Here is a 26,390-nt window from a genome sequence, read left to right as displayed (position 1 = left end):
GCTAAAAGCCAGTAGCACACTGCACCTCTCCCAATCAGGGTCGGCTCTAGGTTTTTTGCTGCCCCAAGCAAAAAAATTTTTGGCTACCCCTCCCCCGCCTTCCCAGCCCTGGGCTTCTCACCGCAACCCCCTGCTGCTCCAGCCCTGGGCTCTTCCCTCCTCCCCTACTCCCTGCCACCCCAGCTCTGGGCTTCTTCCTTTCCCCTCACCATTGCCCCACACACACACCTCCTGCTGCCTCAGCCCTGGGCTCTCCCCCCTACACCTGCACCCTCCTTCCACAGCAGCCCTGGGTCACTGGTTACTTGCTCCCAGGGCAGGTCATTCAGCAGGAATTTTAGATGTGCACAGAACAGACAGGATTGGTTCCCATATGGTTACAGAGCTGCAGTAAAGTGGAACAATTTTCAGCTTGTGTGATTGGAGGAAATCTGGATGCATATTATAAGACTGTCCTACATAAATGAGGAAAAGATGAGGTGCCTTTATTATTCTTTTGTTCCACTCTTTGTTTCTATGGGGAATTTGCCAATGCATTATCACTGTCTTCCTTTTAAATAACAAACAAACAAACAAACAAAAGGCAATGGCTGTTGAAAATAGCAAATCGAGTCCTAATAACCACTGGTAAGCATTTCTTGCTCAATTTTATCCTACTTTTTCTACAAGAAGTTACAGTGAATCAAAGCCAGTGGAACTGTTTTATGACCGAGGGACTCACCATCAACTAAGTAGCACTCGCTAGACAAGGGACATGGGTTCCGAAGTCCAGTGAATTGAGAGAGGCTGGGGATAGGTATTTGTACCTGGGGTGGGTGTATGATCTCCACTGTTGACTATCAGAGCTAATTTTGATTCCATTAGGGGTCTACTTACAGGCTGCTGAGCTAAATTTACTTTTGGCCATTAGTGCACTAGCACTGGGGCTTCCCTGCTATAAGCTGAAATCACTGAGTGCTGTGTTAACTAGAGGCGAGGGGGCTAAATATATATTGCTAAGCAGCTGGCAGAATGGAGCAGGACGTTGGAGGGGCTCATGGTATGGCTGATAAAGTGGAGTGAAGCGGAGCTGAGCAGTTTGTAGGATGGGTGGAGTGAAGTGGAGCGGAGCGGCTGGCAGAGAGAAGCAGTTCACAGGACGGCTGGAGCAGCTCACGGGACAGCTGATGGAGTGGAGTGGCTCGTAGTGAAGGCTGCAGCAGAACCCCACAGAGAGGCGGGGCAGTTGGCCTCGGACCACGTAAGTTGCCCCTTAACACTCTGTGCTCCCCCCATTTCCACCCAAGCTGGGAGGGTAAAACTCTGCAGATAAACTTTTGAACTCTGGGGTTGCACTGACCAAGGACAGAGACTTTTGGGTTGTCGGACTTTGGGGACTTTGGGTGATTCTTGGGTTGCTGGACTCAAGAGACTTTTGGGGTGTTGGACCTTTGGGACTTTGGGTGATTTTTGGGTTGCTGGACTCAAGAACCAAAGGGAAAGAACACGGCCCAATTTGCTGGGGTGGGTCTTTGCTTATGGTTTGGTCTATGAACCCTAGTTGTGGTGTTTTCCTAATTTAATACTGATGTCGTTTACCTTGTGTTATTAACAATTTTCTGCTACACCAAGACTCTGTGCTTGTGAGAGAGAAAGTATTGGCTCTTCGAGGTGCCCAAGGGTGCGTGTAAGATTTTCCCAGGTCACTGGGTGGGGGCTCGACCTGGTTTTGCATTACGTTGTTGGGAGGGGACCCCTATGTACTGAACCCAGCCCTTACTGCTATCAACTCGGCCTGGCAGAAGGGTTACACTTATATGCCATCTGAAAAAGGTGAATGTGCAGGATTGGTGATGTGAGTGCATGCATTGGAATAGAGAAGTGGGTTGCATGGAGTAACAGCGCAGAGAGAGCAGTTGCTGAAACATGCACCTTTGTGCCCTGATTCAGATTAGGTATAGTTGGTAGTAACTCAAGAAAAGCTATGTGAGAACTGGAATCTCAGAGTGGGCCCTTGGGAATGCAATATTCAATGTTGCCTTAAAAATATCTTGTCATGAAGGCTTTCAGAAACATCCCATGCCATCGATTTTCATTACTAATTGCACTGAAGCTAACAGCTCCCCATTAGGGTCACTCAGCAGCACTGAGTGGCTGAAAGGCCTAAGGACTATGACACTGATATTTGGCTGGCCAGTATGTACTAAGACAAAGCTCCACTAAATGGGCCTAATTCTCATTTACACTAAGGCCCCTCTCCATCATTTTGGTAGTGTAAAAGGAGCCCTAAAGTGGGAATACAGTCCAATTCCACACTTTTGAAACTGCCACAGTGCTGTAAGGGGGCCCTAGTATAAATGAGAATTATGCCTCGCATGTTCTTCCTGCCCAAAACGCCACAGGATAACACACAGTTTCTGAAATGTGTGGTTATTTATCACTTTCTCCATAACCAATTTTAAAACTGAGAGGTAGAAAAGGAAGTAGAGCTCAAGGTGACTTTAATTAGTTTTAGCATGTATTTTTCCTGTTTGTTTTTAAATGCAGACTGACCGCTAATCGTAACCTATAGCTATACACAAACAGTTTTGTATTTGAATTAATTTGATTCCTTATATTTCTGGCATAATTGTATGTTTGCATGTTCTTTAATTGCAGAGGATGAAAATTAATTCACCAACACTATGAAGAAATTTACAACTATTATTCAAATCAGCTAGTAAAATCAACCTTTCCCCTACCTTCTCTTTTTCTATTCATATTAGGATAATGTGTTGCTATTATAATGCAGATTTAAATCTGTCAGAAGCAAGACGATAACATTGTTTTTAAGTGGACACCAATTTTATAATGTAATGAAACAGAAGCCTCAATTTGAATGGGGGCAAGGGCCTAACTGGGCATGTGCAGACCCTGCAGGCTTTTATATTTAAATGGAAGCTGCTGGTGCTGCTTTTTGCTGAGCTGGAGAGGGAAAAGAAGCAATCTGAGGCTCTACTGAGAAACCCTGTATTTCACATTGTTCCAGAGTAGAAAAACTGACAACCTGCTCAGTACTTAAAACCAGGGGAACTGGGGTTAGTGTTTAAAATTCAGAGCAGAGCTTTTTTGGGACATCTGTTGCTTTTGGAAATTGCTTTTATTTCATCTGATGACTATTCAGTCCATTCGAAGGGGCATCTCTTGCCCCCCTCAGAACCCCAACTGCACCAGTACTGTGGAGTCCCTCAAGGGTGTCTGGAATGACACTGAAGCTAATGCCTACAAACTGGTGGACCTGCCTCCTGTAGCCCCAACAGTAAGTGTGGCACTAAATTGTTTTCTGTAGCTAAAAGCTGTAGCAACTAGTTCTGCTGGCAAAAGTTGCCATAAAGGGACCTGCACATCTAAGGTGTGTGTTGTCTGCTCACATTTAAAGGTAGCAATGCCCTAACAAACAACATAAAAAGAAACTTAGGAAATGCAATTTTTGTTAAAGATTCTTGTAACAATTTTAGAAGCCACTATTGTCAGCAGGGTTACATGAGCAGAAGATGAAGTGGAGTATTTAATGTAAAGTATATTGTAAAACTATCAAACTTAGTCCGCTCCTGAATGTGAAATGATTGGCTTACCAGTTTAAACACAATCACCTCTTCTGTAATAACTGTGGGAGGGAAACCAGGACAGTTCTATAGCAGGCTGTTGGTACCTGAATTACAAGAGCTGCTATTTCAGTCACCTATAATGAAATCTGGTTGGAGTCTTTCCATGTACTTCCATGATAAGTTCTATCAAAACTTTTTTTTTAAACATTTGTTAAATTCTAAATAGAAGGAAACTGCTTTTTTAAAAAGTTGGAGGGTGAGGAGGCTCTGTTGCACTGAGATTTCATTGACGTTTATTCATTTGAGAAAATTAATAAAATGAGAATTTCCTCTGGTGTTTTAAAAATTCTAAACAACCAAAGACAAAATAAAAAAAAAGTAAAAAGCCCTTCATTAGTGCAGCACTCTGGTAAGTCACATTTTGAAAATGTGTCTGCAAACACTAGTAGGAATGGAAGTTCTGTTGTTTGTTTAAAGCAGCAGAGTGTGACATTCTCTTCAGTAGCAATGAGTACGCAAATTATCTGGACCATTGAAAAAACATGAATAGACATGGGTTCACGCAAAATTCAGTTACAGATTTTGTGAGTGCTCGCACCTGGTTCGACCCCGTATAAAACAGGAGCTGTTTGCATAATTTGTATTCTGAATTAGGTGTTTTGGTTTAGTCCAATCTGTAATAGAGCAGAAAATATCTTCTTATTGATGTACTTGTGTAGGAAGAACAAAGTTTATTACTTTTTTTGTAACAAAACCGATGTGCACAATGTTTTAGAGGCCAGCAAGTAGGTAACTTCCCTGTGCCAAGGAGCTTACAAGCTAAATTAGATGGATAATGTGAAAGAGAATAGCAGACCACAGCAGGGAAGGTGAAGAGAAATGAGAGAATACAGGGGAAAAGGAAAACATGCTCGAGCAAGGTCATGATTTCCCAAAAAATTTCAGACTTCCTCTGCTGAAGGACCTTTAGAAATCAAACCACTTTGCTTAGATTAAGTTCCTTTATCGTTAAACTTTCAAACAGTTTTTAACTTATATACAGTTCTGCTTAACAGAATGCTGGAGGGACTGCATATGGTTGTCAGGGCTTAGATGGGAATCTGAGATTCAACACTAGTTGCTCAACAGGACAAAAATCATATAGCAGAGAGCCCCACTGCCCATTAGATATTGGGGCTTAGAAGTTGGCATCACCCTACTGAAACTATAATTGCAGTAGGATTACTTTCTTTGCTTCTGCCCCTAACCACAAAGAAAATGCCTGTGAAAGCAAGCTCTGAAAACAGATCAAGGAGATGTGAGGAGTACAAACATATGGGGCCTATTGTGATGAAAGAACCTATAGCTGACTTTCAGAATTTCTGCTTTATTTTTCTGGGATGTATAATTTGCTCCAGTATAAAATCATAACACATAATAAATCTGGATGACTAAACCACCCTAAACCACAGAGGGAATTCCTCTATCTCCATTAGTATCAGCACCCAAATTTGGAGCAAGAAGAAGTGCCGGCTATGTGATTAAAACTTATTTCCAAAATTTGAGGTGTTCTTGGAGCCAGGCTATACTCTGTTAAAAATGGGCACTTCTCTGAACTAGTGAGTTCAGTTTGAAGCTAAATTATATCAGGAGGGCAGTGAGATCTTAGTTCTTGTTTCCTTTTTTTCTTTTCTTGTTTTATCTTATTATACATACTAAATTGAATGCCAAATTTCTCTAGGACCTCTGAGAGGAGTACTTGCAGAATGCCCTGATTCTGCTCTGTTTACTTCACAAAGCCTTTCCAAATGCTCTGTATAATTCTAAACACTGTGGACCGAAACAGGTCACTTCCATAGAAAATCATGCTGTCATTTAAAAAAAAAAATACTTCTCAAATAAAGCCACGTGCTCATAACAAGGCTTAACACGTGTTATTGCAGAGAGGGATACTGAAATACATTCAAGTCCCAGGACAATGTCGTGAAGATTCAGTTTCCCTGTAAGTGAAAATTAGATCTTGCAACATATCACTACTGTTAGGAAAGTGTGAAATGTAGAATATCATTTCTTTACACATAGAAAATAAATTTATGAACAAACACTTGCATGTGTATGTCTGTTGCAGCAGACTTCATTCCCAACTTTATTGGGACTTTTTAATAACAAAAGTCTCCAGCATAAGACTTGTTAAATGTGCGAGGATTTTTGTTGGTTTTTTTTTTTTTGGTTTGTTGAGCTGGAAAAGTAGAACTCTCTCTTCTGAAAATAGTTTGTAATTTATTCACTACACTTTTCCTTCTGTGTCACACAGAAGAAAATGCCAGAGGAAAGAGTCAGACTTTAGAAGGGTATGTGTCCTTTCATTCATGCAATGAAATTAATTTATTCAAAAGTGAACTGAATTTTTAAAAGCTAACTTTAAAATAACAGAGTCCATCTTGTTAGAAAAATACATGTAAATGCAGTGCAGACTAGTGGTTAGAGAAGGGAACAGGCATCTAGGACTAATACTGTTTCTGCCAAAGACACTCAATGTGACGTGGGGGAACTCACTTAGGGCACAGTTGTGCTGGTCTTCTGAAGATAAGGCTCCTTCCATTCTCTTCTCGCACACCTTGTGCCTATGTACAGGACTGGACAGGATCCTAATATCCTCCACAGCAGCGGCTCCAGGCACCAGCGCTCCAAGCGCATGCCTGGGGCAGCAAGCCGCAGGGGGTGCCCTGCTGGTCCCTGGGCGGCACGCCTGTAGGAGGTCCGACAGTCCTGCGGATTTGGCGGCAATTTGACAGTGGTTATGCTGCAGCCGCGGGACCAATGGACCTCCCGCAGGCAAGCCGCTGGACCCACGGGACTGGGGACCTCCCACAGGCATGCCGCTGAAGGCTGCCTGACTGCCGAGCTTGGGGCAGCAAAAAACTAGAGCCTCCACTGATCCTCCATGGGTGGTAGCTACCCTGGCTGGCTGAGGTTTGCCACTCTTCTTCCCCTGCATGAGCCAGCTGAGGTGGCCAGGTACGGAGGGATGTGCACATTGCCCCATTTTCAGGGTAGCCGACCAGCTATTGCATTCATTCCTCAAGGGTTCCTAGAGGAATTCTGCCTTAATTATAACCATTTAGGGCCACTGATATTTAATACAGAACAATAAAGTTTATATCTTGGTGACTTCCAGTGTCAGGTCTAGAGGAGTGAGGATTTGGACAAACTTGTCTGGCTATCAAGCATTTCCTTTTCTCCCAACCCCCAAAAGTATCCCAAGCCTTAGAAAAGCTTATTGCATATTAACTAAAAATATATTTACTTCTGTTTTTGATGTTGTTTTAGAGGAAACTGGCAAGTATCTATTAAGTTCACCCCTCAGAAAAAAAATGCGGTTCTCCCTGTTTTTATTCATATATATATATTCACTTCTATGTTTTAGGTAGTATGGATTTGACCTGTATTCTTTTCACGCTCCAAACTTCCATGGAATTCACTAGGAGTTAAGTGTCCAAGGAATATGTGATATGCATTGACATCAGGAAACTCAGACTTATTCCTTTTGTCTAGTGCTTCCACAATGACACACTTAAAACTGCTGGAAAGAACGGTATGCTAACATGATGAAACTGTGGAATTCCCTGCCACAAGAGTCTACTGAGGCACAGAGCATAATGGAATTTAGAAAAGGATTACACATTTATACAGATAATAAAAATATTTTCCCTTAGGATTATCATGTACAAGAGATAAAACAGCCTTCCAGCTTCAGGATATAAACCAAATGTTAACTGCCTAGGGTGAGAAGAAAACTTCTTCCATAACTTACACCTTTCTCTGAAACTTCTGGTAATGGCCACTGCCAGAGGTAGGCCAGTAGTCTTTGGCCTGATCCCAGTATGGCATTCTCTATATTCCATAGCAAGCAAAAGGCACCTAACAATGCCTTCAAACCAAATGTGATATAACTGCCAAAGCTGAAAACCTTGAACAAATTGCTGTGTTATTATCCAGGTTTTCATATAGTCTTGGGTATTACTATAAAACTAACCTTCACATTCACACACATCCCTGAAATGCAGTCTACACCTGGATGATTTTATTCCAGAGCCCGTGCATTGGTATAGCCCCTGTAATGGAGTGGGCTCTCTGCAATCTATTTCATCAATGATTTTCACTATGTCAATATTTGTGTTACTGAGAGATGTATAACGTTTAATTGTCTAATACAATAGGAAGGAAGCCTGCTTTTTCCCAGTGAATTGTTTCTGCAGATTTAGTACCATACTAACCCATCCTCAGCACGATGAGCCTGTGCATATACTGGCACCCTGTGGTATAAAGCCTCAGATGCAAGTGTCTTTATTCCCTTCACTCTTTGTCAGCTAAAGGAAAGCTGAGGGACATACTTCACTTGGAGGAAGCTGTTAACCTTTCAGCTCACAGTTTTAGTTTCTCCATAAAACACTTGATATTCTGAGCCATGTTATATGAAACAAAAACAGCATTGTCTGTTTTAAAAGGTATAATATGTGGCATGCTTTGTTGTTTTTCTTGCCTCCACTATAACCAGGATAGTGAAGGAGTGCTCCGTAGAAGAATACATAAGGGAACAGTGCTATATAGAAACTCAATCTAAATGCCCCCACAGAGTTATGTAGAGTGAACTTCCTATGGTAGTCAAAGGGTAAGGTAGCTGTAACCTTGCTTTGATAACGACCACAACAATAGTAACTGCATTCTTTTTTAAGTACTAATACCTTCAGATGACAATGGGGAACAGAGACTAAACAAGGCTGTGCTGTGGAAATAGAGAAAAGCAATATGAATTGTCTTATTTCTTGATTGTCCCGCTGACCTGATTTCCTTAAGCGGTTTCTTTCCTCCTCCTCCTCCCCCCGCCACCCCACGGCTTCTTTTGACCTATAATTCTATTTAGAAAGTCTGGAGCCAGACTCTACTCAGTGTTGCAAACATTTAGTTTCCCTAGTAATGTCAATGAGATCTATATGTTAACCTAGTGCAGAATTTTGAGCGCTTAGGACCTGATCCAATGCCTTTTAAGTCAATTAGTTTTTCCACTCTCTTTTGATAAGGCCCTTACTTTTCAGGAAAAATTATAAAATGAAAAATGTTTTAAAAGTAGGCATTATCCTCCTAAAGCATGGCAAAAATTAGATTATGGGATCTGAGCCCCAAGCATTGGGAAAATTCAGATTGTAATGTAGATCCAAATTTTGTGACTTTGGCCCATCTTAAATTCGTCTCTACCAAAAAAATTTCTTTTGCCATTTATTATTATTATCCTACAAGGATTATAATACATATACTTGTTGTTAAGCCTTGACATTTACTTTTGGTCCTGAGTGACTTCCTTCCTAGATGATTTGTTTCAAAACTTGTATTTTCCTTTAAATATCCTTTCTCTCTAATTGGACTTTACTTATTCATTTTATATGATTGCTTTTGAATTTAATCCTGGCTCATAGTTATTCATTATTTTAATTCAGATCAAAGACATTATTGCAATTTGTTCTTTTTAACTATGACAAGTTCCTTCAGTTGTTGCACTTCTATTATCGTGACCAAGGTCTATGTAAAAAGACAAGTACAGGAACACACCACAGAAAAACAGAACTGGTTTTTCGTGCAGAAAACCTTAATTAGGTCTGTGTATTATAACAATTAAAAATGTTCCAATCTCAGTTTTACTGTGTTAGAAAAGCAGAGCTACTTTCTTCCGTAAAATAATTTGAATGCAGACTCCTATTATTGATACAGTATTTTGTGTTACTGTAGTGTCTGAGGGGCAAATTATGCAATCCCTACTTGGGCAAAATGCCCCTTTATATTTCAGTGTTATGTGGCTGAGTCATACTTGTAGAAACCTAAACTGTGAATTTCTCAACTCTTATTCAATTAAACTGTGAACCTTAATGTAATATTAATATTTTCCCTAATATAATCCGCCACAACCATACCCTTCCCATCTTCCTCCTCAGACAACTTGTGATATGTTTAAATCCCATTAATGTAAAAACACCAAGGAATGTGGCTTACTGACTAGTCTAGCTGCAGGCAAGTCCTCTGTAAACGAACAGTGATAATCACATTTGAAATTCCACAGGCGGTCACACCAGTTTAAATTCAAAGTATCCCCATTAATGCTAGCTGACCCAGCCAACCTCACAGGGCTAATTAAGAATAGAAGGTAGCCCCATTATCTGAGAATCTGCATGACTTTCAAAATAATTGGGATGCCACTGACACTAAAGGGTACCACTGTAGCAATGAGTGCCAGGTTGTAGAAGGAAACTAGAGGGAAAGACTGTGTGATAAAGTCAGGGGTCAGGAAGGAATTTTCCTCCAGGGCAGACTGGCAGAAGCCCTGGGGGAGTTTCGCCTTCCTCTGCAGCTTGGAGTACGGGTCACTTGCTGGAAGATTCTCTGCACCTTGAAGTCTTTTCTTTAAACCATGATTTGAAGACTTCAATGGCTCAGACACAGGTTTGATACAGGAGTGGGTGGGTGAGATTCTGTGGCCTGCATTGTGCAGGAAGTCAGACTAGATGATCATAATGGTCCCTTCTGACCTTAAAGTCTATGAGTCTATGAGGGGCTGGCCTCAGCCCAACTCCAATTAAGGTTGCCAGCTGACCTCTTTTTAACCAGCCTGGCCAGTTTTTCTCCTGAGTTACTGTACTAGGGTTTTTTCAAATTACTTGTAAGTTTCAAGTGAACCCCTTCTCCCAGCACATTGCAGCTGGCAATCGTAACTGCATACACATGGAGGGATGCCAGCAGCTGCTTCCACTACAGCCCACAGGTCACATAGCATATGTCTACACTGCAATGTAAGACCAGGGTTAAGGGGACCCAGGCTGGAGCATCTACACTGATTGTAAACCCTAGGTTAAGAATTGTCTCGCCCAGGCTTGAACCCAGGGCTCTGGCATTCACACTACAGCACATATACCTGAGTCAAATCAACCATATCCCAGACGCCCTAGTGTCCTCCCGAAATGTTGCCACTCTAGCCTTTTGACTGGGATGCGCTGTAGGAAAACTTCACAGTCCTCCCTGCACATTACAGGAGGTTTAACCAGCCCGCCAGCACACCCTGCTGAGGAGTCATTGTGGTCTGCATGCTTTCAGTTAATGGAGCCAGCAACCTAGAGTAGGCATCTTTTGAAGAACTTCTGTTGCTTGTGCCAAGAAACAACATTAAACCATTGACTGGCAGGCGAGCTGCCGTTACCACAGAAAAATACCAGTAACAAGGGAACCTTAAAGAAAAAAGTGCATGGACAAGTGCAAATAATGAAGCCATGTACAGTACAGAAACCCTCCCTACTGTTGACTGTCCTCTGCATTCTTCTTTCCCCATTTGCCATGCACTTGGCACTAGGCAGTAGAGGTGGGGACTCAACTGCATGGGCCACCCAAGCTATTTTCCAAACTGTTTCTGGACTGCATCATAGTACACTGAGGGGCACAGGCCATGATGTGGGTAATGCAGCAGGAACTCATGCTCTTGTGGCCAGTAGTGATATGCGCCACTCAAGCAATCCTTTCTGCTGAGCTCTGTCGTCCTCCCTTAGCCACTGTTCCTGTTCTAGGAACTGTGAAGCAAATGCCCGCTCCTGTGCTGAAACCCTGCCCTCAAACTGTGCAGCCAGCGTGCCTTTCTTCTGGCTGTAACTTCCTTTGTCTTTGGTACTGGACCTTTGGTATGTTGGCCCTGTCCAGAACTTCAACCATAAGTTCATCATTGAAACGCTTCTTGGAACAGTCTGTGAAGGTACCTTGGGACAAGCCTTCACTGAATTGTGAGTGAGCGGTGGAGATGCTACATCCAGGAGGGGCCTGGAACAGGACATGACACAGTGGATTATAGCCTTAAAATAGCCCAGAGAAGGAGCGCAGACCATGTCCTTGTGAAACTTCAAGGACCTAAAATGTTACTTTTCAAGACTGAACTTTAATAGATTCTGAGAGGGATGCTTCAGACCACAGAAGCTCCCTGGACATGGCCTGATTAGTCACAGCAGAGACAATGGTAAATTTAAAAATTCAAAGCTGTTTTCTTTTCCCCTAAAGATTGCAGAACTACTTGGAGTCGGGTGGGGGGAAGGAGTATGTGGCCATGTCACAAAAGCTTTTTCTATCATTTTAGGCCTTTCACATTTTGGAGGACTTCACAGTTCTTGTGGTGCCCAATTGTCAAAGGGAGATGTTATTCCAAGCTGCTGGTGGGAAATTTGCAATATATGCCTCCTTAGTAGCTGACTGAACAGCACATCTATGGGCGGAGTGGGTCAGTCAGCTACTAAGGAGGCCTTGGAAAATAAGTCTTTCCCTGAAATGTGACTAACTATCTGGAGTTCCTGCTTCAGGACACGATTACAGATATCCACACACAGGGTTGGGTCAGAGGGAATCAACAAGATGCTGCGTTAGCATCCACATAGCCTAGCCTGTTATGACTGCATGAAAACATGCAAAACTCCATAGCCATCCTCTTTACACCCCCTCCTCCCCGGCACATTTCTGGACAAAATTTCAACCCTGTCAAATTTGGGACAAATGATTTTGTCACTTATGGACTACATTTAACTATCATGAACTAGATTTGTAAATGGAACAGACTGCCTCCTCCCTCAGTTCAGTTTCCATGTGGTTCGTTACACTGCTGAGTGGTTACAGAGTGGCGTACATACAGGCATGGCAATGTAAGGTTACTGTTTTTAAGAAACAGGAATGCCCTAGGAAAAGTCCGTGCCTTCCCAGTAAAAATTCACTTTCAAGATGTGTTTACTGTTTGCACTTCCTGGTCACCGTTTTACACTCCTCGGAGTGGCGGGGAGGAAGCCAAGGCCCTGATCTACAATCTGCCACTAGAGAGAGATGCTGCTAGCTGGGGCTTCTAATAACTTTGGCCTTGGGTCCTTTGGGGGGCGTCAAACAGCTCCTCTGAGTACAGCCCCATGATGTGCTGCTACTGCTTCTGTATCAAAGCCTCCTCTGGATCCAGTTTCAACAACAGAGTCATTTTGCTGGCCTCACTCTGCACCTGCTGCTGGCTCTCATTGGTCCCCATGCTGGATTCTGGGGCCAGCAGAGTGCCATCCCATATGGGTAGGTTAGCATGCACCAGCATTGGCTCTATGCGGTACCCAGTCAAACTCCTAAAATGGGCGTGTTGTCCACAAGTTGCCTGAGGTGCAGGTCTTGTCCCTGGTTTTCCTGTACACAGTCTTCAGCTGCTTAATCTGCTCCTTGCACTGGTCACCATTCCAGAAAATTTCCAATGCTGCCAGCTTCTTTGTTATTTGCTGGTATGCATGATCATTCTTGGTATTCTTACTGAAGTCCACTGTTTTGCTGGCCTCGTACCAGAGATTTACCGAATTCTGGCTGTGCTCTCACAAACAGGAAGCAGTGCGCTTTCCAAAAGACTTCTGTTCCATCTCCACTGCAAACACAGATGGCTCTGGCTCTTGGCAGTCAGCAGGGTTAAATGCTGACTCACCAAACTGCTACACCAATGGGCTGTTTCCATTTCCCTAGAGTCGATGTCCTCTCTGTCCCAAGAATTGCCAAAAGAAATTGGCCTATGGGACTGTGGGATACTTTTGGGGGGCACCCAGAGCATGAGTTCAGTGGGACTGCATCTACACTGAAGAGCAATAGGGCTGAAACTCTGGGTCCCAATTTGATGCAGGCTTGGACCCGCAGCCCCCACAGGATCCTGTGACCCTAGATCCAAGTGCAAGAGATTTGCATGTAGACAGAAGGAGTTTTAGGTCAAGTCTGAGTCTGGGCTTACAGTGCAGTGTAGTGTATGTCTGCACTGCAGTGTACGCCCAGGGTTTGAAATGAGGCTCAAGTCTAACTCCCCCTTCTAACTATCCCAAATTGCCCTAACCCAGGGCTCAAAACCAGGGTTCCAGAACTTCGCAAGGGTGGAAAGTCGAGTCTGCATCAAGCTGGGACCCAGGATTCTAGCCCTATTGCTCTGCAATGTAGACACGGCCCAATGGGATTCATGCTCTGAATACTCCAAAAGTATCCCACAATCCCATGGGCCTATGTTTTTGTCCTCTGGACAGTCATGTTTGCTGGACGGTTAAGTTTTCCCCCACTTCACCAGGCACAAACTTAGAATTGCCTGGTTGTGGATGGGCACTAAGAAATCTGGGATATGGGTGGTTGGACACAGGTACTCATAATGCAGTGTAGCCGGGGGTGGGGAGGGGACAGGCAAGTATGGGAGTGGGTCCCAAGGAGGGGAAGAAGAGAGGGCCAGGTAGGTGCCTGGGAGGGATGGGGGGGGGAGTTGCCTCAGAAGTGGCAACCCCATGTCCTAGCTGCCTCATCAACTGGCTGGCCTCCTTTATTAGGATGTCTGCTATCAGTTAGTTCTGGCACAGATAAGGGATGTTAGGATTAGCTGGCAGCTAGAGTTGGCTGGAAGTAGGCCTCTTCCTACCACTACCTACCCCACATCTCACTTGCCACGAGATGCATGTTGTGTGTTCTGCATTTCTGGGAAGCCTGCTATCCCTGACCCCACCACACCACACAAAGCTCTAGACAACCCCGCTTTCCATCTCTTCTCCCACATCCTTGGTACGAGATGCTCCAACTGAGCTGAAACCCTCTTCCATATCCCTCTTAGCAACATTAAACATGACAATTTAGAGACGTTTTCCAGCTGCTTTTACTAGTCTGGGCTGCTCCCATACTGCACAGGAAATGAACACCTCTCCCCTCTCAATTTGTTGGCAATCCTGCAGATGACTGCTGGCGAGGGGAGCTCATACCTTCCTTCCTTTCTCTTCAAGGATTTGCTTGGATCATCTGTATTTACAGCAGGGTCAGCCTACACAGCATCCCCTTCTGTCTCACAGCACGTTCTGGTCCTTTGTCTGTACTCAAATGGAGCGTTGATAAGTAAACAATGGTCCCACAATATAGAAGGGTCTCTTCCACCCTTCCTAGGCTTAGTTCTTTTATGCTTTCTTACAGAGCACTGATTCTCAAGGTTCCCCACTTCCAGCAGTCTGGGTCTTCACAAGGTAGATCCTTATTTCCAGACTATTTCCTGGCCACCTGCTTGGGGTTTAACCTTGCCACATGCCTCTCTCATGCTGTCCTAGCCCTACAGGACTAGTCACAGGAGAGAATCCCTCTCCTGCAACACTCTTCCCCAGTGGGGTTCTCCTAGCCTTTTATGACTCCTTCCCACTTGGATCTGATAATTGATGCAAGTCATCTGATCCCCAGCTGATCAAGATCAGCATGAAAAGGCTTAGTAAAGTTATGAGGTGGTCACTGATTGGTCACAAGAGAGTCTGTGATCTGGATAGTAGACATCCTGTGCTGGGCCTAGAAGTGGGTGGCTACATGTCAGCAAGGATCTCAACTGGGCTTTATTCAGGACCAGTGCGATTCTTGCAGTTCAGTAATCATGGCATGTGATGGCATCAGCTAACTCCATTGAATTATGAGCTCTGATGACAGCACCCTCACCATCCCAAAGTTATTGTTCTGCATCTCAGAGTGGGAAAAGCCTGGTTATAGACAAGAGAACTGAGCTGTTAATCCAGGTGAAACAAGACTGCTCTTTGCTTTTTCCAGAGATCATATTAGTGAGGTCTGAGCTACTACCAAGGCACATGCAGATCAGTGGCAGTAGAATAGGTGCAGAAAGATATTAACTGACTGAGTTTTAGCTCCTTCATCTGCGGGGTGGGGGTCTGATTCTGAATCACGAGGGCATTACCTATAATTATTATGGGCTCTTTTGACCAGGTGATGTGCGCCTCTTGGACTCGGAAGCCAATATTTTCAATCTGGATATACCATAATGGACTGAGAACTGGTGGCAAGGCTAGAGGCATCTGTGGTGGCTTGTCCTGGCATCAAGAGTTAAATTCCTTTTGGGGAGGATTAGAATTATTGCAGGGGAATGGATGTCTTGACCTCACATATGCTGAGATGCAAAATACCATTTCCTATTATTTAGACATTGACTTGTTTATGTCTGAAAGACGTTAGGTCCCCATATAGCACAATTTGGGATTTTCCTGCACATTAGCTAGCCTGGGACTGTGTCTTGCCTATGCCCCTGAATTATGCTGATCCATTAGGACCATAGAAAGTTACACGCTCAGGGTATGCATGTCAAAAGTGGGCAGGGTGGTGACAGTTTGGGCATCTGTCCCCTTCCATCTTCCATTGCTGTCAGGTCACCATGCCTCTTAGCTGTTATCTTATTGTCTAAGTCACAAAGTTGGGGCCATGATAAAAATGGAACTTGTACCTAACAAAATGTTTAAAAAAATGTTTTTTTTCAATCCTCCATTTAACCTGTAAGGAACAGTGTTGTTCAACACTACAAGGTAATTAGGTATTGAGGGTATTAGTAATTCAGCACTGGTTATTCAATGGGCAAAACCAGATTTCTACTGTATTAAAGGCTTGAATAAACAAGTGTTTATCAACTGGACTTACCATTTTCACTAAAGCAGTGTAATATTTATTTATTTATTAGAAAACTATCCAATGATTTAAGGAAATAATAGAAATCAAACTTTACCACAGGCATTGAAATGCTCATAGGGTGAAAATTACAAAGAACACACTTTCTGTTATTTACAGCATTCCTTGAGGTCAAATGCAATAGAGTCCCAGTGTACTTCTGTCAACTATTATGTATTTTGTTTTGGTTTTGTTTGCTCCTTTAGATTTTCCAATCTCTGAAACACTAAACTGGTAGTAAAAACAAAAAACGGCCTTTGACTCAAGCATTGCTGATACAACCATCCCTGGCATGTTTATTTGCAAAAGAGGAATAAAAATAAATGTAATTTGAAAGGGATTAGTTTTCTCCAAAGTGTTCGTTTTCATCCAGCTTTTAACCTCCTTTATCCATCTTATCTCCAAGAGGAATAGTAGATGCTAACTCATTCAGTGAAGTACCACTGTGCATTTATGAATTCCTGCTTGCTCTGTAGGAAATGACAGTGCAAGATGTTCCTCATGCCTTCCCTACACTGGATGTTCCAGACCATGCCCACTACACAATTGGAACTGTCATTCTGGTGGTGGGGATCACTGGAACGCTGGGTAACTTCCTGGTCATCTATGCTTTCTGCAGGTACCTATACATCGTGTTTGTTCTGTGTGTCTTAAATATTTCTGTGGATAGACTTTAATACTGGTGGGACTGTGTTAAGGAAATGTGGTACAGGAACACTATCATTATGATTGTACTAATGCAAACTAATGAGCTGTGCATCAAAGTAACCCAGATCCATGACCTTGTATTTCTTATCTTGCATATGAAATAGGCCTTAATGAAAGGTGAGGTATAATTGGCTGCTGGTGGTTTTGATAGTGCAATTATCCCAAAACAATCTCTCAGAATTTTGTTACAACTCCTTGTGATAGTTAATTCTATAAGGCATAATCTGGGATATTGCATAAATTAAACCTTATTGAATTAAACTGAATACATTTTTAAAATGCAATTGTTTGTGTTATTGTGAGATTGTATGTAACTTCTCTAGGTGGAGGGTTTATATTAATGTAATTCCTCTGGATATCAGCCCTTTGAAGGCCTGTTACCTATTCAGTCTCTTCAAAGGTTCAAACTGGATTTTAGAGACCGGTGGACAAAGAAAGGATGTTGGGATAAATAATCTGGTGATAAACTGACTCAGGGTTTTTTGTTCAAATCCAGCAAATGGACAGGACTTCTGGTCCACAGAGGGCTCCTATTCTTAGGGAAGGGTTGGAAGGACTTTGGCCTATTAAAGCCCCATAAGACTGTGAGTGATGAAGTAGAAACCACATGTAAATCTTTGGGTGGGACTTTCAAGGACTACTCCTGCCAGAGGCCCTATTGAAGGGGTGCTCTCTGGTATACTTTTAGCATGCATGTAGATTCTTTTATTGTTTTTAATGTTTTCTCTGTAATGCTTTTATCTGAAGAACAAACTGTGCTTGCTCAGAAAGAGCTATGTGATAACTTATAACAGTGAACAATTACATCGTTATTAGTCTATGAGGACAAAGCAAGTAGGTTTGCTTAGACAGCCTCTCTTCTGATGGGAATAACACTTCAGCCTGGAAATAACCTGGTCAGATGGGACATAGATGCTGATCTCTACGCAAGTGAGATGATGGCTGAGGAGCCTTAAGCCCAAGGGTGTCCTTGATAGACCACAGAAAGGGAATACAGGTGCAGTGGCCCTGAACTAAGACACCCCCCCCCCAACATTTTCGGTTACATTTCATAGACTATAAGGTCAGAAGGGGCCATTTTGTGATCCTCTAGTATGTGTCCTCTGAGGACAAAACTCGAGACCTTCAGATTATGAGACTGATATGCTGCCGACTGAGCTAGGCTGAACAAGAGCATTTATAGCAGATATTCACCCTTCTGTGGTATTTGGGACTTGGCTTGCCCACCCAGGAAGATGCTACTATACAGCCTAAACAGGGTGGGGGAAGATTACAGCAGCAGCTGGGAGAAGACTAGAACAGTACTGTGGTGTGTCCCACTCTGGAAGCGGCAGCTCAGCAGGAAATCTGGCAGCAACAGCTGTGTCTGTGGTAGGGAACAGGTGAGGGGGCTGGCTGTCTTGTCTCTCCCTGGAGCTATCTAAAAATGTTGAGGCGGGTGGGAAGACTAGAGTAGAATTGCAGAGCTGGGGGTGCACTGATACTACACATGACCACCATTGGTGCAGTATCAGTAGTTGTGTAGCAATAACAAACCACCAACTGCCTAAAGGAGTTAGTTTGTAAGCAGTTAATGAGTATTTTGATGCCCCTAAAACTGCAATTGCAACAGTGCTTTAAAATTGGTGATTGTGGACTGGTGCAGGGAGCATCTGCCAGTTTCTCTAGGAAAACAGAACCTCTTGAGACAGCCTTGTAATGCATAAAGATTGTCAGGGGCTAGAGGGGAATGACTGAAATGATGTGTGCCCCTGGGACTGCTCTGAGTTATACTGGGGGGCAAAAAAGATTATTTGCCCTACACACTCATCCTCCTGGAATGCATCTTCTATGCTACAGCTCTCAGGAGGTGCAACATATTATCTGGCCAATTGTGTCTGCGACTGAAAACTCAGGAAAGCACTGCAGTGACATTAGATAAAGTGTCACAATTTCAGGAAGAATAAAAAGTCAGAATCAGAAAGTACTGATGTTAAGAACTCTCAATAGCAAATATTTTGTACAAAAACACTACAAGACACTCTATTATGTTGGCGCGAATAACTTATGGAGGTGGGGGATGTAATAAGTCTGGCAATAGGTCCCTTCAAATTCTGTGTCTGCCTGTCATGGAGAAGAGTTCAAATAAAATAAAATGCTGCATGTGGTATAAAGTCAGCCTCCTTAATCCCCATATTTGTAAGTTGCTGTTAATCTCAACAGCAGTGGAAAATGTCCCCTCAGCTCTGCATGACCCAGATCCAGAAAATCCATAGAGTACATCAACTTTAATTTCCTGTTTAATCTTGGACACAGGGTGCAGTGGGTCAGAGTATTCAGAGAACAATGTCTTCTATTCCTGTTTCTGAGCTGGTTGTCAAAACCAAGCCATATCCTCTACTAAGGCACAAAGAAGTTTAAGGAGTGCGCTATTAAAATTATGGTGGCTCATTTAGCTTCTCTCTTCAGGAAAATCAGAAGCCAGTTTGATGTAGCTTGACATGTTCAACACGTTGATATTTGTGAAGCTGCCAGTGCTCACAGCAAAGAGTAACAGACAGCCAAGGTGGTGAGATAATGTATTTTATTGGACTAACTTCTGTTGGTGAGAGAGACAAGCTTTCAAACTACACACAGGTCTTCTTTGGGTCATGACGAAGAACCGTGTAAGCTCAACAGGTTGTCTCTCTAGCCAGCAGAAATTGGTTCAATAAAAGGTACTGTCTGACCCACCCTGTCTCTCTCTAATATCCTTGGACCATCATGGCTACAATAACACTGCGTACAGCAAAGAGTAATAGCATAATTTGCCACAGATTAGCGCTTAGCAATGTTCCTTCTGATCTCTTCTCTGTAGGAGTAGGAGCCTTCGAACTCCAGCCAACATGTTCATCATCAATCTAGCTATTAGCGACTTCCTAATGTCCATCACACAGGCTCCAATTTTCTTCACTACCAGTCTCCACAAGCACTGGATTTTTGGCAAGAAAGGTTTGTACATATATCTCCTGAAAGATAATTTAGTTTGTTGCCATGGTAATGACTTCAAGTTAATAATTGACAGCATAAGTAGCAAAGCTATGCAATACTATAGTTACTAAAGCTAAAAGCACATATAACCTGCCTGGTTTCAAGTTTTGTTGAGCATTCAGGACTCAGTCCAAGTTTGTCAAAAAGTTTAGAAGAAGCTTGGAGTTATTTATATTTTACTGGTATAGATGATACAGACTGAAATTTGACAGTTTTCAATTAGTTTTATTTCAAATTTTGGACAGGTGTATGATGAGGAGTTGATAACAGATGCATAAATCAGAATTTGTTTTTATCTTTGTCCTTTAAAAACCCAGAGGAAATTAGACTAAAAACTACATTAAAAGAAGGGTATTTAGGTTGTAAAGTCAAGCTTTAAAAAGGTAAGAAATGCCAAATTTATGATTACCTGTGTGACCTTAAGTCAGCCCCTTTGTGCATGTGCATTATGATACAGTTTTTATTACATGATCACATACTTTTTTTTCCTCTAGAACATTTGTCTCATTCAGAGCAAATTTGGATGCACAAGAGGGGAAATCAAGTTTGCATGGGCAATCTTATATTTTCTAACTTCTGAATGTTTGTTTGACTTTGCAACCTAAATAACTTTCTTCTAATGTAGTTTCTGTTTGTTATAAATATATTTACATCACTAAGTCTATACTATTAATGCCAGAATTGTGAGATAGAAAAAGGTCTTCTCTAATGTTTGATAAACAAACATACTCTCTCACTGCTCGCATTCACTCACAATCATCTCGCACCTGAATTTAAAAAAGAGAGGAATAAGGCCCAGGAGCATCTGCTCCCAGCATACCACTCTGCCACTGGCACTAATTAACTTGAATGTGGAATTTTTATCTTGGTATTTCTGCTGCTGGAAAGCCTGACAATAAACATAAGTTTTGACAATATAAATATAAACCAAATATTCTCACTGAACATGCTTCATATTTCACTCATTGTGTCTAAACTACCAAACATCTCTTGTCAAACATGAGTTACTGTTGTTTGTGACAGAAGTGCCCAAAATGAGCTAGGTGAGAGAGAGGCATACAGAAAAACACAGTCGCTGCCCCCAAAGAGCTTACAATCTATAAAGACACAGCCAGACAAAAGGTGGGTGAAGGAGATACAACATCAAGGAAAGTGCTCTGGATAGGAAATGGGACATGGTTTGGTTTATTTAAATATACATATGAATTATCCACCCCTGGTCCTTCCTCCCCATTGCTTGGTTTTTAATGTGTGTCAATTACCTTTTTATTTTAAATTGTCTACTTCCAGTGTCTAATCTTTGCCTATTAAACCTTGTCAAACTATCCTTTCCAATGACCCATCTGTGATTCACCACAGGCTCAAAGCTATGTACTGCTTCACTGAGCTCTCCCTTCACCCTGCCTACCCACACCAGAGATTCAGATTTAAGGTGAAATCCTGGCTCCTTATAAGTCAATGGCCAAGCTCCCAATGAGTTCAGTGGAGCCAGGATTTCACCGTCTGTGTATGAGATAAACATACAGATCATACAGCCAGTCTGATGGGGCCCACCTGTTGTAAGGCCTAAGCAAATCTGTGGAATAAAGACACTTCATGTGGGATTCACAAAAGTATTTAAGTGCCTAACTCCCATTGAAATCAATGAGAGTTAGATACCTAAATACCTTTGTGGATCCCACCATTTGACTCTTAACATGCAGGGGCTACTCTCTCCCTTGCTGCAATTATATCTTGCACATATGTGGTGGGGGTGGTGAACAAGAGGTATGGTATTGAAATGTTGGTTATTTCTGACTTGTTTATTAAATTAAGTAGATAATAACAAATGCTTGTTTCTGCAGTTCTTCATGTTACAAAACTGAAAAGACTATACATAGATGTATAAACAAACTGTCTAATCTCTAGAGCTGACTGAATAATTAAAAGCAGACTTTTGAATATATTAACGAATATGTGCTCTATGGGTGTTGTACTATTTGTATAATTGCAGATATTAATGAAAAAGTTGGTGCATCTCAAACACTTCATGAATTTGCATGTTTTAATTCCCATTCATCATTAATTATTCTCCTTTTTAAAGAAGACAAACTGTGACCAGTCATGTTCCACAAACAGCAAATAATTAAAGTAAACAACTGACAACCAATCCATTGTCTGAATTATTTATTGAAACTTTGCTGACCTCATCTTGGGATATGAGTTGCTCCATGGTATCTGAGTGATTGTAACAGTACTTTTAACTAAAATAGGTCTTTCCATGGGAGTTAGAATAAAATGAAACTAAATGAGCTGCCATGGAATCTCTGAAATGCTCCCACTAGAAACTTCAGAAGTTGAAAAGTGAATGTTATATTAAGTCACTGTCTTGAGTAATAAAGGCAAGGAAATCTTTGACGTTTACAGCCATGGATAATATAATTAGCAAGGCCAGTCCACAGCTTGGAAAGTATATTGCTGCTTGAAAAGTGAACTTCCTGTTGCCTTAGAGTTCTGAAAGTAATTAGGTAATGTGTTACTAGTCTAGGCCACAGGATGAATGTTCTCCCAGGAATACTGGTATAACCAGCATGGATGGTTAAATCTGTCGCTTGACCCTGTTGTACTCTCCATTGAAAGGTTGTGAGCTGTATGCCTTCTGCGGAGCCCTTTTTGGCATTACATCCATGATCACATTGATGGCAATCGCCCTGGACAGATATTTTGTGATCACACGACCACTGGCCTCCATTGTGGTGATGTCCAAGAAGAAGGCTTTGATAATCCTACTAGGAGTCTGGCTGTACTCTTTGGCTTGGAGCCTCCCACCCTTCTTTGGATGGAGTAAGTGAGACAGAATACAAGTCTATTGTCTGATACCAGGAGAAAATGAGGGGATTAAAGAATGGTCTGTTAGACACAAGGATGAATAAACAGAATTTACGTATTCGGATGAAGTTTGAAGAAATCAGCGTGAAGGAGATTGCTTATAGCTAATGACTCTTAAAGAGTTTAATCAGCAGAAAAGATTGCACTGCACATATCACATTTAATTACATTGACACTTTTGCCGGGAATCTCATTAGCGCGCTGTATAAAAACATATAAAATAAAGGGCAAAAATAATGCAAAACAGGCTTCCGAAATAGTGCATAACCTTCTGCAATCAAGCAGAGCTGAACAATAAAAAGTAAAGGGGACAGATGAGCAGTTTTTAAGTTTTCAAAATGATGTTCATTGCTCACAAAAAGTGCCATATTGACAGCCTGAGGATCCTGCATTCCTCTATTTATACCTTAAAGCAGTACAGTATGGGCAGTAAGAGTGCAATATTCTACATCCCTATGATGTGCCTCACTCCTATTGGGAGGGACCAGTTCTAGAGGTAAGAGGGTTGTTTACTCTCTATGCCCATTTAGCCCTTGACATCTTAATGAAGGATGACAGTTAGTAGTAATTAGGTAGCTGATTTGCTTGCACACGTTAATTTTGTGTGTGTAAATTGGTATGTGTTCATATTTCACATCTTGGCAATTGAAAATTTGTCCCTTACTGTTGGCTGAGATAGCAGTAGTTGTTCTGTTTCTCTGTTAGAAACTAGACTAATACCATTAACTTGTTTCACTCAGGTCACCAACTTACAATCAGCATTAACCTACAGTAGGATGAACTTGAACCTACCAGTTAATCGCCTAACCTCCAACATTACCCACCTCTGGAGCAGGCCTGGTCCCCATTGGGGGCGGGGAGGGAGTGAGGTACAGTTAAATTGAGTAGCATTTTATCACTTGCCTACTAAGCTGTTGGAACAGGGTCAGACATTATTATGTTATTTTTGTTGTTAAATTCTTTCTTCCCCCAAATGTGTAGCATGCATAGCTGGTAAATTCCAGCTGTTTAACATTATGCCTTTTAGCTTAATGAGAGAATTTCAAGAGAGCAATATGACAAATACTCTTAGATGAGAGAACCTTAATGTGATGAGGCAGAATAATTTCTTGAAGGGTATTATAACTGCTGTCTTATAATTAGATTCTAATAGTATCCATCATACTGAGTCTCATACAACAATTAGACATACCTGAGCACAGAACCTGATGCAATATTTTCTAGACCTGGTTCCACAGAAGCTAGCATTGAAAATGCTGGAAATTAAATTAATGATTAAAAATAGTTTGGTGTTGGGTTTGCTTTATTCTTTAACTGTCTGACACAGTTTCTCTAAGGAGAATATTTCTTATTTCAGGTAGGAATGTGTGTGTGTGTTTTACATTTATTTCATGGCAAAATTAATTAGAATTGCACAGTAAACTTCTATTGTCTGCAGAATTTAAAAGAGCAGAGGTTAGCGTAGTCAGTTTCGTTTTACTTCCAAGCAAGAGAGGTGATAATTTAAGAGAAAAATTGAGACATTTGAAAGATCTTAGAAACATGGGTCTGATCCAAAGCCGAGTGAAGTTAATGGAAAGAGCCCATTGACTAAAGCAGGCTTTGGATCAAGTCTGAAGGCTGGAATGAAAAATAATCATTATTTTATTAGTCTAAAAAGAGAATTTAATAGATCTAATGAATCAAAGAGCCTATAAGGCAGTGGACTCAGTAATGGCAAGAAATGCTTTAAAACAAGAAACAGGTGCCCTTATTAATCATCTTCTCTCTACCAACAGAGCCAGGTTTGATCCTTTTCAAATCCCAGGGATATGCTGAATTCTGTCTCCATTTGCTCCTCCACCAGAATGTCCAATAAAAAAACTTTTCATGGCTTATGTCTTTTTTTTTTTCTTTTTTTTTTTCTTTCTCTCTTCCTAGGTGCTTACGTTCCTGAGGGTTTGTTGACTTCCTGTTCCTGGGACTACGTGACCTTTACCCCATCAGTCCGTGCCTATACAATGCTGCTCTTCTGCTTTGTCTTCTTCATTCCTCTGATTGCCATCATATACAGTTATGTCTTTATCTTCAAGGCTATCAAGAATACCAATGAGTGAGTTTGTCAATAATCTAGGTTTTCATTCCTTGCTTAGGGGAGAGCCTTGGTTTTTATGGGGTATATAATACAAAAATATGCAACTCTATTTTAACAAGTTTTTTCCTTTAATGGAAATTGGTAAGAGACAAAAAAGAATAGGAACAGACAGTGAATTTTCAACATGGCAAAAATTTTAAATGTGTATGGAGAGGGGTGGTCTCCAAGGTTTGCTACTCAGCCCACATTGTTTAATATATTTACTAATGATTCAGGAAAGGGTGTGAATAGAAAGGTGGGAAATCTAGCAGATGATACAAAACTATTTAGGTTAATCAAGTCTAGATAAAGTGTGAGGAACTTCAGAGAGGCCTAATAAAGTTAAATGACTATTCAGCACACAGGCAAATGATATTCAGTGCCAGTTTCTTTGGTTTGCTTCAGCCACTTATGCCATGTATACATGGCACAAAGTGGCTTTGAAACAGACAGAGCTATCCAGGTGGGAATTTCCCTTGCATATGGGAAGCAAAGCTATTTTAGTCACTGGTCTGCGCCGATTTGGCCAATCCTGTGTCAACAGAAGGACTGTGAAAGAATTCCCCTCCAAAATGTCGACTGTCTACAAGTGATCAGGTGGAAGTTGGCTATGAACTCTGTGTTAAAGAAGGTGCAGTGATGCAAGGTGTAATGTGTTAAACCAGTGATTCTCAACTGGAGGTCCACAGGGGAACTTCAGGGGATCTGCCAAATAGATCTGCTCAGAGCCCTGAGCCCTGGTGCCCAATTCTTGGAGTTCTGAGCCCCAGTACTCTGCGAGGCAGAAGCCGTGAGCCCAGATACCCCATAGGGCTGAATCCCTGAGTTCAGGCCACCTTAGCCCTGGCAGAAGCTGCCCAAAGCCCTGAGCACCAGCAGAAGCTGCTCCTTGGGGCTGAAGCACCAAGCCCAGGTGTACCCCGGGACTGAAGCAGTGGGGCTGAAGCCCTGAGACCCAGCACCCTGTGAGGCAGCAGCACCAGCACAAGCCACCCCACGAGGCTGAAGCCCCAAGCCCCCTGCCCTTTGAGCCCAAACCCTTGAGCCCTCCATCTCGTGGAGTTCCCAAGCCTCTCCCCAACAGCCTTGAGCCCCCTTCCCCATTTGAAGCCAGAGGATTCCTCTCTCCCCCTTTATAGCCTATTGGGAAAAAGATTGAAAACCCTTGTGTTAAACAAAATACAACAATTTGCATCAGGAATATGTGAAATAAGAACTACTGGAGTAGCAAACCAGGGCCTGATTCTGCCATATTAACTCATGGTGAGCTGTATCTTACTACAGGTTCAACCCCATTGATTTCAATGTATCTACTCATGTAACAGTGTGAGTAAAGGTGCCAAAATCTGGCCCTAAGAAGTAAAGAAATAATTTTCTCCTTCCACAGTTAGAGTTATCATGCAGATTAATCTGGGTACCTGAATAATCCAAAGCCTTATTTTGGAAACATATTCCTCACATAGGCCTCCATCCTGCTCCTGCTGAAATCAATGGGTGTTTTGCCCCTGATTATTGTGACTGGGAGAGAGCCTCTACTGTGGAAAAGCAATTACACATAATCTACTTGGGTGGGGGTGGGGAGGAAAGCTGGAGAGGGTTGGCATCTGGTTAAAGAG

At 42.1% G+C, this 26,390-nt stretch overlaps 1 protein-coding gene across 1 annotated transcript in view; it reads left to right on the top strand.

The window, feature by feature from the left end:
* Positions 1–26,390, top strand: part of OPN4 (opsin 4) — a 55,450-nt gene that overhangs the window by 15,875 nt on the left and 13,185 nt on the right. Inside the window, exons 3-8 of the mRNA XM_075072666.1 lie at positions 16,553–16,695; positions 18,160–18,186; positions 19,080–19,085; positions 19,621–19,754; positions 22,413–22,616; positions 24,582–24,753. Of these exons, the coding sequence (XP_074928767.1) occupies positions 16,553–16,695; positions 18,160–18,186; positions 19,080–19,085; positions 19,621–19,754; positions 22,413–22,616; positions 24,582–24,753 (686 nt within the window). The remainder of the gene's footprint in view (positions 1–16,552; positions 16,696–18,159; positions 18,187–19,079; positions 19,086–19,620; positions 19,755–22,412; positions 22,617–24,581; positions 24,754–26,390) is intronic.

Source organism: Chelonoidis abingdonii, chromosome 15 (assembly GCF_003597395.2).
Source record: "Chelonoidis abingdonii isolate Lonesome George chromosome 15, CheloAbing_2.0, whole genome shotgun sequence".
Classification (NCBI taxonomy): Eukaryota; Metazoa; Chordata; order Testudines; family Testudinidae; genus Chelonoidis; species Chelonoidis abingdonii.
The sequence above is the reverse complement of the archived record's forward strand: the minus strand, read 5'-3'. Positions and strand labels throughout refer to the sequence as shown.